This window comes from Phyllostomus discolor, chromosome 1 (assembly GCF_004126475.2).
Source record: "Phyllostomus discolor isolate MPI-MPIP mPhyDis1 chromosome 1, mPhyDis1.pri.v3, whole genome shotgun sequence".
Lineage (NCBI taxonomy): Eukaryota > Metazoa > Chordata > Mammalia > Chiroptera > Phyllostomidae > Phyllostomus > Phyllostomus discolor.
In genome coordinates, this window is record NC_040903.2 from 124,496,581 (window position 1) to 124,513,253 (window position 16,673).

At 38.7% G+C, this 16,673-nt stretch overlaps 1 protein-coding gene across 1 annotated transcript; it reads left to right on the forward strand.

Moving 5' to 3' along the window:
- Positions 1-2,520: 2,520 nt before the first annotated feature.
- On the forward strand, positions 2,521-5,934 carry FSCB (fibrous sheath CABYR binding protein). The gene is made up of 3 exons (XM_036025161.1): positions 2,521-3,327; positions 3,481-3,588; positions 4,495-5,934. The coding sequence occupies exons 1-3, from the start codon at positions 2,536-2,538 to the stop codon at positions 5,932-5,934; spliced, it is 2,340 nt and encodes a 779-aa protein (XP_035881054.1). The 5' UTR covers positions 2,521-2,535.
- Positions 5,935-16,673: the final 10,739 nt, after the last annotated feature.

The window sequence follows — 16,673 nt, forward strand, 5'->3', positions numbered from 1 at the left end:
GATCGTTTGTTGCTTCTTCCAGTTTCTGGTATTTCTTGGTTCGCTGTTTTGTGGCAGCATAACTACAGTCCCTGCTCCCATGTCACATGCCCATCCTCCCTCTGTATCATTTTGTGTTCAAATTTTCCTCTTCTATAATAGTACCGTTTTAACCTGATTACGTTCACAAGACTTTGTTTCCAAATAAGGTCTCATTCACAGGTGCTGGGAATTAGGACTTCAACATATCTTCTTGGTACATACAACTCAACCTATAATAGATGTGAACCAAATGAAGTGGAGACAGCTGAATTATGTGAGATTGCCAGAACAAAGGGTAAACACCAGACCATAACTAGACAAGACAGATTGCGTAGTGAATTGTTGGCTAGGTAGATCATCAGGGCAAAAGGAGCATTCATGGATGTTAATAAATATGATGAGAAACTGCTTCATGAAATTCTTCATAATTCTATTTGGAATCTCAAGTAAATTTTAATTGATTATTTAGGCATATTAATTTGCTTCTGATTATAAGATAATATAAAAGGCTGCTTACTATGATAGTTTATAGTTTGGAGTATAGTTAAGAAAGATCCAGTTTTTCATTATTTCATGGAGAAAAAATTATAAATATCAAAGAATAGGAAATTGCTCATTTAATTTAACTAAATTGTCAATTCAGTTTATGTCTATAGAAAATTTGACAAAATTTGATTGAAGTTGAGGCAGCAGAATTAGTACAATACATGTAATATTATATTAACCCAATTAGTACAATGCTGTTTTTGACATTATTTCTTCTTATAAATGGGCTTAAAATAGACTCTGAAGATACTATATAAAATGTCATAAATTTGATTATGAAATATACATACAGTATTTTACAGATGCAATTGAGAGGCACGCCAGACCTCAAAGAGACTGGTAAACAACCTAGTTTTCAAGCTGTAGCTGATATGATTAAAACCTATGTTAATTCAATTATAAAATGACTATTGTTTTACTTAACTTTAGTAAATCTTAAAGAGATGTAACACAGTAGAGCAGAGCAAACGGAAATTAGAGCAGAACAAGCTGAGATGTAGGACAAGTATTGTGATTTCTAATCACATTCCTCTGATTACACTGACCAAGTTTTCACTGCCGCTGCCAAGAGACAGACTGTTTTATGGGTTGGGTCAAAAACTTCAAAAAGTGATCATTTATTTAACTAAGATGACCTAGCTATGGTTATGACTAATGTATGTCAAATAAAGGGAATTATTCAATGGCATTTTATATTTCCTAGGAGCAATAGAGTGTAAAAAATTTAAAAATATTCTGGGTTAATGAAGTCATAATGATTGTTGAGATTGTTTATTACTTTTTCTCTTGTGATTATACTATATTTTAAAGTTCATCTTTTCCTCTTTAACTTTTCTTAGACTACAGGAATATGTTTTTGCACATCTTTTGACCAATTTTCATTTTTCTAATAAAATTTTTGTGTTGCAATATAAATTTAAAGTTTTATCTGTATTCCATATAGAATATAGTGCTATTTACAGTTTGCTAAATAGAGTTTCTGTTTTTCAAACTTCCATTTAAAGTATTTAAAATTTTTAAAAAATTTTTGGGGAATTCATTCCTATGTGGTTGTTAAGCAGAGTATGTAATGATTACATCAAAAATTCATTTTATTTCACTTAATATATTTTAAGACTCAACATTATTTGGCAAACTTTGGGTAGAAATGCATTCTGAAATTGTTGAAAATAAAAATATCTAGCATGTCATACTATATATGCATTAGTCTCTTTTGGTTCTGAGTGCTAAGGATATAAGAAAGGAGTTTACATGGATATGGACCACAGAACTCAGATTTTTCAAACAATATTATTTTTCTTTCAAGTCACATAAAATATATTAATAGAATATTGTCATTTATATGTTAGCAGTTGTTTTCTCCAACAATTGAAAATAGACTGCAGCATCCTGAGTTCTGCAATATAACTGTCTTTGATAGTAGGATGAAAAGAACAGAAATTGAGAGTTCAAAAGCACTGACTTTAGCTATTAGAAAGCAGCATTCCTGGAGTTTACCTGATTTTCCTCTGATAAGTTCTTTCTCAATTTGATGTTTCTAACAGATCTCTCACTTGCAGCCATTGTCTATGAGTGTTCACCAGGTTAAAAATCACTGGGAATGCCACAGATGGAACATTGTAGTGAGAATTGCCTGTGATGTCATAGACCCTTGAGGGAGACTTCTAGAAGTGAAAGTTAGTCATACTAGAGACTAAACAAAAAAGATGCTTACTGAGTAAGGTGGGGTCCAACAAGAGTATAATACAGGATACAGTAATTTGTGGATTACTTTTTTTCTGAGAGAGCTCAACAAAGTAACACTTAATGAAGGAGGGTAAAGGCCTAACCATCTGGTACATTGTGATTATTGATGATTAATAAATTTGAAATTCACCAGTTTTATATATGGAAGAGAGTGATGAACATGATCAGCATATTTCAGCAGGGAGAAAAGAAATTCGAAAGAGAAGAATACCCAGCCAACCAATGGTAGACAAATCCCAACAGACTGAAGTATCAGAGAAAAAGAAACCCCTGTCCATACCGCAATCGTGTGACCCCAAAGCTACCCTTAATATTAGTAATATTCCTGGAGGCACAGCCAACTATGAGTCTCTTAGAGTATCTGCTCAGCTTCAGCAAACTTGGACAAAAAGAAAGCCTATGCAAGATATGACTGATAAATCTCTGCAGACAGACACTGATGCAGAAGAAAAAAAAGAAATAGAGCCTGTTGCTACAACAGTGGTACCTGAAGAAAAGCCAGTGGCTATTGAAGAACCAGCTCCTGAATTTCTAGAGAGTGTTCATGAAGTTGAAATTCCACCAAAGAAACCCTCAGCTCAACACCAAATAGACAGATCTCAGCAGACCAGTTGTACTGGAGATTGGGCAATGAAGTTTATTACTCAAGTGGAAAAAGCAGACAAAGAACAGCAGACCTACTTTGATGAATCAGAAATAATGGTTATTGGCAGACCAAGCAATTCTTCAAAGTCAAAGGAGGATGTGCAGAAACGTAAATCCTCAGGGAAGATTTTCATTACTGAACAGCCTGTAATAAGTAGCAATGAAGAAATTAGGCGGAAGAGTATCAATAGATCTTCATTTAGTCAACAAATGAAAAGAGGTAATTCAGTACTTTCAGATAAGCATGACTTTCCTGCTGAAGTACAGCCATCCAGTGTAGAAAAGATCCCTGCTGAAGTGCAATCTCCACCAGCTAAGGCTACTGCAGAAGAGGCCCCTGATGATCTTCAACCTCCACCAGCTGAGGAGGCTCCTGCAGATGAGGCCCCTGCTAAAGTAGAGCCTACCCTTGCTGAAGAGTCTCTTTTGGAAGTGCCTCCCTCTGAAGTTCAGCCTCCAATAGCTGAAGGGGCTCCTGTGAAAATACAGCCTTCCCAAGCTGAAGCAGCTCTTACAGAAAAGACCCCTGCTGAAGTTCAGACTCTGCCAGCTGAGGAGGCACCTGAAGAAGAGGCCCCAGCTGAAGTAGAACCTACCCCTGCTGTACAGGCTCTTTCAGAAGAGCCTTCTGCTTACATTAATTCTCCATCAACCGCAGAGACTCCTACACCAGAGGTCACAGAATTTCAATCTTCACCACCTGTAGAGGCCCCTGCAGAATGGATCCCAGCTGAACTTCAGTTTCCATTGGCTGAGGAGCCTCCTACTGAGGAGTTCCCTGCAGAAGAGGTCCCAGCTGAAGTTCAGTCTCCACCAGCTGAGGGGTTCCCCACAGAAGAGGCCCCAGCTGAAGTTCAGTCTCCACCAGCTGAGGGGTTCCCCGCAGAAGAGGCCCCAGCTGAAGTTCAGTCCCCACCTGCTGAGGGGTTCCCCACAGAAGGGGCCCCAGCTGAAGTTCAGTCTCCACCTGCTGAGGGGTTCCCCACAGAAGAGGCCCAAGCTGAAGTTCAGTCTCCACCTGTTGAGGGGTTCCCCGCAGAAGAGGCCCCAGCTGAAGTTCAGTCTCCACCTGTTGAGGGGTTCCCCGCAGAAGAGGCCCCAGCTGAAGTTCAGTCTCCACCTGCTGAAGGGTTCCCCGCAGAAGAGGCTCCAGTTGAAGTTCAGTCTCCACCAGCTGAGGGGTTCCCTACAGAAGAGGCTCCAGCTGAAGTTCAGTCTCCACCTGCTGAGGGGTTCCCTACAGAAGAGGCTCCAGCTGAAGTTCAGTCTCCACCTGCTGAGGGGTTCCCTGCAGAAGAGGCTCCAGCTGAAGTTCAGTCTCCACCTGCTGAGGGGTTCCCTACAGAAGAGGCCCCAGCTGAAGTTCAGTCTCCACCTGTTGAGGGGTTCCCCGCAGAAGAGGCCCCAGCTGAAGTTCAGTCTCCACCTGCTGAGGGGGTCCCTGCAGAAGAGGCCCCAGCTGAAGTTCAGTCTCCACCTGCTGAGGGGTTCCCTGCAGAAGAGGCTCCAGCTGAAGTTCAGTCTCCACCTGCTGAGGGGGTCCCTGCAGAAGAGGCCCTAGCTGAAGTTCAGTCTCCACCTGCTGAGGGGTTCCCTGCAGAAGAGGCCCCAGCTGAAGTTCAGTCTCCATCTACTGAGGGGTTCCCTGCAGAAGAGGCTCCAGCTGAAGTTCAGTCTCCACCTGCTGAGGGGGTCCCTGCAGAAGAGGCCCCAGCTGAAGTTCAGTCTCCACCAGCTGAGGGGTTCCCTGCAGAAGAGGCCCCAGCTGAAGTTCAGTCTCCACCAGCTGAGGGGTTCCCTGCAGAAGAGGCCCCAGATGAAGTTCAGTCTCCACCAGCTGAGGGGGTCCCTGCAGAAGAGGCCCCAGCTGAAGTTCAGTCTCCACCTGCTGAGGGGTTCCCTGCAGAAGAGGCCCCAGCTGAAGTTCAGTCTCCACCTGCTGAGGGGGTCCCTGCAGAAGAGGCCCCAGCTGAAGTTCAGTCTCCACCAGCTGAGGGGTTCCCTGCAGAAGAGGCCCCAGCTGAAGTTCAGTCTCCACCAGCTGAGGGGGTCCCTGCAGAAGAGGCCCCAGCTGAAGTTCAGTCTCCACCAGCTGAGGGGTCTCCTGCAGAAGAGGCCCCAGGTGAAGTTCAGTCTCCACCTGCTGAAGGGTTCCCTACAGAAGAGGCCCTAGCTGAAGTTCAGTCTCTACCTGCTGAGGGGTTCCCTGCAGAAGAGGCCCCAGCTGAAGTTCAGTCTCCACCAGCTGAGTGGTTCCCTACAGAAGAGGCCCCAGCTGAAGTTCAGTCTCCACCTGCTGAGGGGTTCCCTACAGAAGAGGCTCCAGCTGAAGTTCAGTCCCCACCTGCTGAGGGGTTCCCTGCAGAACAGGCCCCAAGTGAAGTTCAGTCTTCACCTGCTGAGGGGTTCCCTACAGAAGAGGCCCCAGCTGAAGTTCAGTCTCCATCTGCTGAGGGGTTCCCTACAGAAGAGGCTCCAGCTGAAGTTCAGTCTCCACCTGCTGAGGGGTTCCCTGCAGAAGAGGCCCCAGCTGAAGTTCAGTCTCCACCAGCTGAGGGGTTCCCTACAGAAGAGGCTCCAGCTGAAGTTCAGTCTCCACCTGCTGAGGGGTTCCCCGCAGAAGAGGCCCCAGGTGAAGTTCAGTCTCCTCCTGCTGAGGAGGCCTCTGCAGAAGAGACTTATGCTGAACTGCAGGTTCTATCAACTAAAGAAGCTACTTCAGAAATAATCCCTGTTGACAAACAACCTCCATCATCTGAAGAGGCCTCTGTCACACACATCTCTGTAAAAGATTCCCCTGGTGCTGCTCAGCCTCCACTATCTGAAGAAACCCCTGCAGATGAGGGTCTGGTAGAGAATGTGTCTATTGAATATCAATCTTCCAAAACAATAGATGTCCCAGTGGTAAAATCAGAATCAGCAACTTTAAAAGATGAACCAAAATCTGGAGAGTCTTTAGCACTGGAATCTTCCTGAATAGGTGTCTAATATCAAGAAAGAACAGGTTTCTCCTATTGAAATGGAGGGTGACATCCATATGGAACTAAAATGGAGGCCTCTTTCCCAGCTATAGGGAGGTCTTAACTAAGCTATTAGAGACTAGGGGGTTCTGGAAGGGCATACTTTGCAAAAAGATAGTCATTTGAAAGTAGCTTTGTGAATAAGGAGACGAAAGAAAACCCCAAGATGTGAACTGCTGGTTGGAAAATGAACAATAAAAACTAGTGGTTTGAAATTACTTGTCATTTTCATTTCGTCCAGAGTATGTAAAATAGCTATTTTGAAATGAAATAAGTTTATAATTGAAAGAATTGCTTAAGATATCCTTTTTACACTAAACACTTTTGACAAGGATAAAATATACAGCCATATTTTATTTTCTCTATATGTAGCTTGTAGTGGAAAAGACATTTTCTTCAGTTCCCTTATCTACTTTAAATGCCTTGAGTTTGAGTCACACATCTAAAGTTATGTACTATATTCTTTCTCAGTAAGTTCTTCGTATCTCTTATTCTCTTTCTATTTGATTCTTTGTGAGACAGACATTTCTATCCTTTACTCACCCCTATCTTCTTGCATATTTTACATTTCAATGTCTAGATAGGGAAACCTATTTTCTTTGTAAAAATCTTCATTTAAATAAAGATAACCATGGATGAATATTTTAAAAATATGTGTAAACATAAAGAAAAATATACTTAGATTGCCTTCAGGGCATATTCCCATTTAATTTTAATTTCATTTCAAGTTACAATGTGATGAGTTCTTCTGAAACTTGGCTTATATTTTTGTACTCTGAACTTATGACAAAGAAACTTAGAATAAAGTTGAAATACTATAGTATGTTATTGACAATTTTAAAGAGTAATTATGGATTATTGTCTATTATTAAAGGACATCTTGATTTTTATGATGGTAGCAAATTTTGGGAAAATATTTAGTCTAAATACAATGTTCTAAATGTGATGTTCTAAAATGAGATGATTCTTATAACAATTTTAATAAATATATTTATTTAGTGAAAACTCTAGGTTGGTGATTCTAAACTGTGTTAAGCTGTGATACATTATAGTTGTTAAGTTTTCCTCATAGTCTTCTGTTAAATTTTTCTCAAAATTTTTGTGAGCACAGTCACCCCTGGTACACATAAAGGATTGGTCCCAGGCCCTCCACAGATGACAAAATCCCAGAATGCACAAGTCCCATATGTAAAATGGTATGGTACAAAATAGAGCTGTCCCTCCATACCTGTGAATTCCCAATTACAGATTGAAAATACTGTTTTTGATTGTAGTTGTTTAAATTCACAAATGAGGAAGGCATAGATATGGAGGGTTGAATACATGTTGTTGTTGTTTTTTAGAATATGTGACCAAATTTGAGATTGAGAAACATTATTTGAGGCTTGAATGAGGGTTGCTGTTTTGATATTTTCAAGACTGTTTTGTTTTATGTTTTCTGAGACACTCAAAATCTAGTTAAATTATTTTGTCTAAATTGGAAGGTTTTTTTATTTCAGATATTCTATTGTGGCTTCTTTTTTGTTTTTTAAAAATTATTTTGGATTTTCTTTTTTTATCCATCTTTATTGAGATATAATTGACTTATAACATTGCATAAATTTAAGGTATACAATGTGATGATTTGATACATGTAACTGTGAAATATTTGCCTCAATGAAGTTAAAATGTCTATCACCTCATATAATTACAACTTTTTGAGCTGGTGAGATAATTTAAGGTCTACTCTCTTATCAACTTTCAGTATATAATACAGAAAGTATCCAGCCATGTATTATGAAAAACATTATCTTCAGTAAATAGAGACATTTACTGAAGAAGATACAAGATACAAGAAACATTGTACATAGGACAATGACACCTCACTTCTCTTCAAAGTAGGCACCTTGGGTCCTCACACAGTTCTTCCAGCGTCTCTTCCACTGTTCAAAACACTCTACAAGATTCTTTTTTGGGATTGCCATCAGCTGCCCCATCATACAAGTATTTTCCTGAATCTCATAGATGATCTGAAATCTTTTCCCTTTCAGAAGTGATTTTAGTTTTGAGAAAAGTGAGAAGTCACAGGGCCCCAAATGTGGGCTGCATTGGGGCTAAATCACCTGGGCGATTTGATGTTTCATTAAAAAACTATGCAGGAGATGAGATGCATGAGTGGGAATGTTATCATGATGAAGATGCCAATCACCAGTTGCCCATAGCTGTGCCATTTTCATTGTATTGCATCTCTCAACCAACAAAGAACATTGAGGTAGTACTCCTACTAATTGTTTGTCCTGGAGGGGCATAATCATGATGAACAACACCTTCCCAATCAAAAAACACAGTTAACATGGTCTTGACCTTGCTGCTGCTTTGTGTGTGGAGAACCAGACAACTTCCATTGGGATGACTGGACCTTTGTTTCTGGGTCTTAGCCATAGACCCACAATTCATCTCAGGTTATGACCTTCTTGAGGGAACTTGGTTCATTGGTAGCAGTTTGAATCAAGCCTTTAGCAACTGCAGCACAATGTTCCTTCTGTTCTGGTAGCAGAAGCCATGGAATGAATTTTGCCATGACACATTTCATGTCAAGATCCTGTGTCAAAATCTTGGACACAGTATTTTTTGGAATACCCAGATCCAAAGATCAGCTTCTAGTTCTGGCACTAACAGTCTCCAATCTTTGTTAATTGCAGCCCATACACATATAATATTCTCAGGTTGTTCTGCTTGTGCAGGCCTTCCAGAATGTGGATCACTTTCAATAGATTCTTGACCATCTTTGAAGCGTTTGTGTCATACTTTTCTTTGCTCTGCATTCATTGCATTGTCTCTGACAACCTTCTGAATCATCCATATAGTTTCTGTGGAGGAATGTTCAAGCTTAATGCAAAATTTGATGCAGATTCTTTGCTCTACTCAGTCATTTTGAATGCAATAGCCACACAGTATATATGCTCACTCAATGGCATCTACTGTCCCCACTGACAGTGAAATCATGCATGTTAACTGCAGTACAGTCATGCACATTAACTCTAAGTACAGTTAATTCATGCATGTTCCAGTCCATTCTCTTTGGCTGCCAGATTACATCAATGTTGTGCAAATCATTCTCATTATATTAAGAATGGCTGGACTTTTACTGGACATACCTTGTATAATACATACTCACCATTTGGCACATCAGATGCCCAGAACTTACTCATAACTGGAAGTTGTACTTTTTAACCAATATCTCCCATTTCCCCCACCCCTTAACTCCTAGTAACCACCACTCTACTCTTTGTTTTTATGAGTTTATAGATTCCACACAAAAATGATATGTGATATTTGTCTTTCTTTGTCTGACTTATTTCATTTACTATAATACCCTGAGGGTCCATCCATCCATGTTGTCATCAAAAGCAAGATTTCCTTTTTAAAAAAATATTAGTATTAGGACTGAACATTATACCATTGTGTATATGTATGCCACATTTGTTTATCCATCCATTGATAAACAGGTTGTTTTCATACCCTGGCTATTATAATGGGACAATGAGTGGGGAAGTACAGATATCTTTTTTAGATGATAATTTCACTTCATTTGAAATTAAATTAGATTGCTAAATCATATGGTAGCTCCACTTTTAATTTCTTGAGGAACCTTAATTCTATTTTTATAATGGCTATACCAGCTTACACTTCCATTAACAGTGTGTAAGGGTTCCCAATTCTCTACGTTCTCTCCAGCATCTGCTTTTGTTTGTCTTTTTGATAATAGGCATCCTAACATGTGTGAGTTGATATCTCATTTTTGGTTGTGATTTGCATTCCATGGTAATTAGTGATGTTAGGTATATTGAGTGTTTTTTTTGCTATAAAGTTGCATGAATTCCTTGTATATTTTGAATATTAACTCATTATCAGATACATGCCTTGAAAATGTGTTTTCCCATTCCAAAGGTTGCCTTTCATCTTGTTGATAATTTCTTTTGTTGTGAAGAAGCTTAATTTGATGTGGCTTCACTTGTTCATTTTTGTTTTTGTTGCCAATGTCAAGAAAATTACCCCTTATTTTTTTTTCTTCTAGGAATTTTATGGCTTCAGGTCTTATGTTCAAGTCTTTAATCTATTTTGAGTTGATTATTTTGTATGGCATATGATAAGGGTTCAGTTTTATTCTTTTCTTGTGGTTATCCAACTTTTCCAGTCCTATTTAGTGTATAGACTATCTTTTTCCCACTGTGTAATTTTGACATGTTTGTTAAAAATCAATTAACCATGCATGCAAGGGTTTATTTCCAGTCTGTATATTCCATTGATCTATGTATCCATTTTAGTGCCATTAACATACCATTTTCATTATTGTAGCTTTGTAGTATAGTTTGAAGTCAGGAAGTGTAATGCCTCTACCTCTGTTCTTTCTCAAAATGGCTTTGGCTATTTTGGGTCTTTTGTGATTCCACAATTTTTAGAATTGCTCTTTCTGTTCCTATAAAATGCAATAGGAGTTTTGATAGGCATTGCATTCAATCTATAAAGATCACTTTGGGTGGTATGAACATTTTAAAAATATTATTTGTTCAAATTCATGAAGATGGCATATTTTAAAATATATTTGTGTGGTCTTCAGTCGGTTTCATCAACGTCTTATAGTTTTCAGTGTAGAGATCTTTCATCTCCTGGGTTAATTTGTTCCTAAGTATTTTATTGTTTTTGATGATATTGTAAATGGGACCATTTTCTTAATTTTTCTTCCAACAACTCATTGTTATTGTATAGAAACTCAAGCAATTTTTGTGTTTATTTTGTATTCTTCAACTTTACTAAATTTATTTATTCTAACAATTTTTAGCAAAACTTTCAGAATTTTCTATGTAAAATATTATACAATTTGCAAAGAGATAATTTTACTTCTTTCATTCCAATTTGGATGCCTTTTATATTGTTTTCTTGACTAGTTGCTCAGACTGGGTCTTCTAGTGCTATATTGAAAAAAAGTGGCAAGAGCAGGAATCTCTGTCTTGTTTATGATCTTAGAGAAAAAGCTTTCAGCTTTTTATCTTTGAGTATGTTAGTTGTGGGCTTGTCATATATAATGAGGAGCTCTCCTATATATAATTTGCTGATGGGTTTTTTTTTTATCATGAAAAGATGTTGATTTTGTCAAATGCTGCATCTACTGAGATGGTCAAGTGATTAACAACTCCTCTGCTATAGTCCTCTGGGACTTGTGAACACAAACTTCGTTGGCTTTCAAAAGTAGGCAATTTAGAGGCTCAATCTTTAGGTGGCAGCCTTAAAAGTTGGGGAACTAGATGTGTGGTGCAAATCCTCACTACCCAGGAAGAAGCTGTAGTGTGCAGTTCCCTTCCTTATCATGCCTAGGGGTAGAATTTATGGCAAGAGTATATCTCAGACTTTCCCACATGTTTGAAGTATTTTCTTATTCACCTGATGTATAAGAGTCACTTAGCTAGTTTCTGAAATTCTCTCAAAGGGAACTACTCTATATGTCACTGTATACTTGCTGCATATGTGGGAGGAAGGACATTCAGGAAATTTATCACTATCTTCATTTGGACTCCATGTGGAACTTTAGCTAAGAACAATTTATATGGGAAAGCTTTTTTTAATAAAAATTCAAGCTCTTTAAATGATACAGGTGTATTTGTATTTATTATAACATTGTTACTATTTTTATGTATATAGGAAATGTAATGATATTCTTTCTCTAATTATGATATAATTATTGATACCTTACATCAATATTGGTAAGTGATTTCTTCTCTCTGTGTCTCTTTCTCTCTCTTTTCCCCACCAAATCAGTCTGGTTTAAGGTTTATCAGTTTTACTGATCTTATCAAAGAATCAATTTTGGGCTTCACTTATTTATGTTTTTTTAACATATTTTATTGATTATGCTATTACAATTGTCCTGTTTTCCCTCGTTTATTCCCCTCCACCTTGTACCTTCCCTTCCACCAACATTCCCCCCTTTAGTTCATGCCCAGGGGTCATACATATAAGTTCGTTGACTTCTCCATCTTCCATACAATTAACCTCCCAATGTCTATTTTGTACCTACCATTTATGCATCTTATTCCCTGTACCTTTTACCCCATTCTCCCCTGACCCCATACCCACTGATAATCCTCCATGTGATCTCCATTTCTGTGATTCTGTTCCTGTTCTAGTTGTTTGCTTAGTTTTTTTCATTGTTTTTCTTTTCTTTTTAAGGTTCATTTGTTGATAGTTGTGAGTTTGTTGTCATTTTATTGTTCATAGTTTTAATATCCTTTTTCTTAGATAAGTCCCTTTAACATTTCATATAATAATGGCTTGGTGATGATGAACTCCTTTCACTTAACCTTATCTGGGAAGCACCTTATCTGCCCTTCCATTCTAAATGATAGCTTTGTTGAGTAGAGCAATCTTGGATGTAGCTCCTTGCCTTTCATGACTTGAAATACTGCTTTCCATCCCCTTCTTGCCTGCAAGGTTTCTTTTGAGAAATCAGCTGACAGTCTTAAGGGAACTACTTTGTAGGTAACTTTCTCCTTTCCTCTTGCTGCTTTTAAGATTCTCTTCTTATTGTTAATCTTGGATAACATAATTATGATGTGTCTTGGTGTGTTCCTCTTTGGGTCCAACTTTGGGACTCTCTGGGCTTCCTGGACTTGCTGGAAGTCTATTTCCTTGCCAGATTGGGAAAGTTCTCCATTATTTGTTCAAAAAAGTTTTCCATTTCTTGCTCTTCCTCTTCTCCTTTTGCATCCCTATGATTTGGATGTTGGAACATTTAAAGTTATCCTGGAGGTCCCTAAGCCTCACCTCATTTTTTTTTTTAATTCTTGTTTCTTCATTCTGTTCTGGTTGAATGTTTACTTCTTCCTTCTGGTCCAAACTGTTGATTTGAGTTCCAGTGTCCTTTCTGTCACTGTTGGCTCCCTGTATATTTTCCTTTATTTCAATGTTTATAGCCTTCACCTTTTCCTCTATTTTGTGACCATACTCAACCAATTCTGTAGCATCTGATTACCAGTTTTTTGAACTGTGCATCTGATAGATTGGCTATCTCTTCTTTGCTTAGTGTGTTTTTCCTGGAGGCTTAATCTTTTCTTTCATTTGGGCCATTTTTTTTTGTCTTGGCGTGCCTGTTATATAGTGAGGGGCAGAGCCTTAGGTATTTGCCAGGGCAACCCACATCACTATGTTGTGGCATTGTACATTGGTGAGGTCTCAGAGAGGGAACAATGCTGCTTGCTGTGCTCTTGGTGGGCTTTCAGTTACTTCCTCTGCTACCCACAAACAAATTGGGCCCTTCTGGTGGCTGATTCCCAGGTGGGTGGTTTTGTGGATGTTCTAGGACCCATGCGTCTCTCCAATGAACTCTCCTATGAGGCTGGGAGTTTTCCTTGCTCCCGTAACCTCCACAGGTTTTTTGCTTTTTGTCACAGGTTTTGAGGCTTTATTTCCCCATGCTGCAACCCTGTGTTGTATGGCCTGTCTCACTCCCCAGTTGTTCCTCCTTGTTTATCCACATGAAAATGTGGGACAGCCTGATTCACCAGTTAGTGCCTCACCTGTCCAGGTCCTTCAACTGCCACCTTGCCATGAGTCCCCTCCACCCCAGCGGCTGGTCTCTGCCCCTTCTACTGGTTGGGATGAATGTTTCTTCTTTAACTCCTTGGTTGTCAGATTTCCATACAGTTAAATTTTCTGTCAGTTCTGGTCTTTGTTGTTTTTTTTTTAGATTTTATTTATTTACTATTAGAGAGGTAAGGGAGGGAGAGAGAGAGAGAGAGAGAGAGAGAGAGAGAAACATCAATGTGCGGTTGCTGGGGTCTGTGGCCTGCAACCCAGGAATGTGCCCTGACTGGGAATCAAACTGCGATACTTTGGTTTGCAGCCCGAGTTCAGTCCACTGAGCTATGCCAGCCAGGTTGTCTTTTTTGTTTTTAAATGAGTTGTTATCCTTCTTTTGCTTGTGTAAGGAGGCATAGTGTTTGTACTTATGCTTCCATCTTGGCTGGAAGTCCTGTTTTTTTATTTTTTAATTTTTAAATTTTTTTTATTCTATTGACATCTGGTCTCATTTTTATTATTTCTACTTTTCTTTTTACTTAACTCTTTATGTACTCTGATTCTAGGTTTTTTTTTTCAGATAAAATATGATATCATTAATTGAGTCTTTACTTCCCTAACACGGTATTTTAGTGCTTCATATTTCTCTCTCAGCAACATTTAGTGTAGTCCATAAATCCCAATAACCTTATGCTTTCATTGTTACTCAGGTCAAATATTTTGTAATTTTGTGTTTGATTTAATTTTTATTTTTTAAGATTTTATTTTTGGTCCAGCAAAGATGAAGGCATAGGTAGAAACCCTTCACTTCCTCATACAACCAAAAGGAGGATAACAACCAATGTAAAATCAATAAACAGCCAGAAGTGTCAGAAAATCAAACTGCATAGAGCTCCAACAACCAAGGAATTAAAGAAACAGTTAACCAGAACAACTGGACTGGTAAGGCTGAGGATGGAGAGAACCTGAAGTGAGGCAGCGAACCCCATGGGTGGGGCTGACTGAATGGGAAACTGAGATTCAGAGCTGACGGTGGATTATGGTGTGTGTCATGGTGGGAGGAACTCCCAGTCTCACACCAGAGGTCATTGGAAAGTGGGGCTAGAGACAAGCAGGGGATCTGCATTGTTCCCTTTCCCCCTCCTCCCCCACAGGCAGTGCTGCAGCACAACAAGGAGGGTTGCCCTGCCATGGTGAATGACTAAGGCCACACCCCCTTACAACTTAACAGGGGCCCTGAGACAAAGAAATAGGGCCCAAATGACAGAACAGAGCAAAACTTCAGAAAGAGAGATAAGTGATGAGGAGATAGCCAACCTATATGATGGAGAATTCAAAGCCCTGGTAATCAAAATACTCACAGATCTGATTGAGCTTGGTCAAAAAATGATGGAACAAATGAAAGATATCCAAAATGAAATAAAACAGAATATTCAGGGAACCAACACTGACAGGAAGGAAACCAGGACTCAAATCAGTGATTTGGAACAAAAGGAAGTAATAAACATCTAACCAGAACAGAATGAAAAAATAAGAATTAAAAAAAATGAAGAGAGACTTAGGGACCTCTGGTACAACTTGAAATGTTCCAATATCTGAATTATAGGGATGCCAGAAAGAGAAGAATAACAGAAAGAAATTGAAAACTTATTTGAACAAATAATGAAGGAAAACTCCCCCAATCTGGCAAAGGAAATAGACTTCTAGGAAGTCCAAAAAGCCCAGAGAGTCCCAAAGAAGTTGGACCCAAAGAGGAACACACCAAGACACATCATAATTATGTTATCCAAGATTAACAATAAGAAGAGAATCTTAAAAGCAGCAAGAGGAAAGGAGAAAGTTACCTACAAAGTAGTTCCCTTAAGACTGTCAGCTGATTTCTCAAAAGAAACCTTGCAGGCAAGAAGGGGATGGAAAGCAGTATTTGAAGTCATGAAAGGCAAGGAGCTACATCCAAGATTGCTCTACTCAGCAAAGCTATCATTTAGAATGGAAGGGCAGATAAGGTGCTTCCCAGATAAGGTTAAGTGAAAGGAGTTCATCATCACCAAGCCATTATTATATGAAATGTTAAAGGGACTTATCTAAGAAAAAGGATATTAAAACTATGAACAATAAAATGACAACAAACTCACAACTATCAACAAATGAACCTTAAAAAGAAAAGAAAAACAATGAAAAAAACTAAGCAAACAACTAGAACAGGAACAGAATCACAGAAATGGACATAATGTGGAGGAATTTCAATGAGGAGGGGGAAGGGAAGAATAGGGGGTAAAAGGTACAGGGAAGAAGAAGAATAATTAGTAGGCATAAAGTAGATGGGGAAGGGTCAAAAATGACATAGGAAACAGATAACTCAAAGAACTTACATGTACAACCCATGGACATGAACTAAGGGGGCTGATGCTGGAGGGTTGGGGAGTGCAGGTCGAGAGGGGATAAAGGGGGAAAAATTGGGAAAATTGTAATAGCAAAATCAATAAAATATACTTAAGAAAAAATTTTATTTATTTACTTATAGAGAAAGAGATGGAGAAAAAGGGAGAGAAACATCTGTCTGTTGTGCGCCCCCTACTGGGGGCCTGGCTTGCAACCCAGGCATGTGTCCTGACTGGGATTTGAATCAGTGACACTTTAGTTTGCAGGCTGGCACTCAATCCACTGAATCATACCAGCCAAGGCTGTTTTTTATTTAAGTGTTGATGTTTGCCTTACCAAAAAATATATTATTTAATTTCCAAATATTTGGGAATTTTTCATATTTGTTTTCATTATTCATTGTTCATTTAATTATTTTTTGTTATAAAATACACTTTGTTTAATTTGACCTTTGAAATTTATTGACTTGTTTAATGTCCCAGCATATGACCTGTTTTGGTAAGTGCTCTGTGTTATAAAATATTCTATTATTTGAGGGTTCTATAAATGTTTGTTTACAATCAACAATTGGTGGGAAGTGTTTTCAGTTCTTCTGTATCATTACTTATTTTCCATATACCTGTTCTAGAGATTACTGAGAAACATGTTGATATCCCTGACTGTAATTGTGAATTTGTCTATTTCACCTTCAATTTATATCAGTTTTAGTTTCATGTATCTTGAAGCTTTGCTTGAGCTACAAAAATGTTTAGAATTATT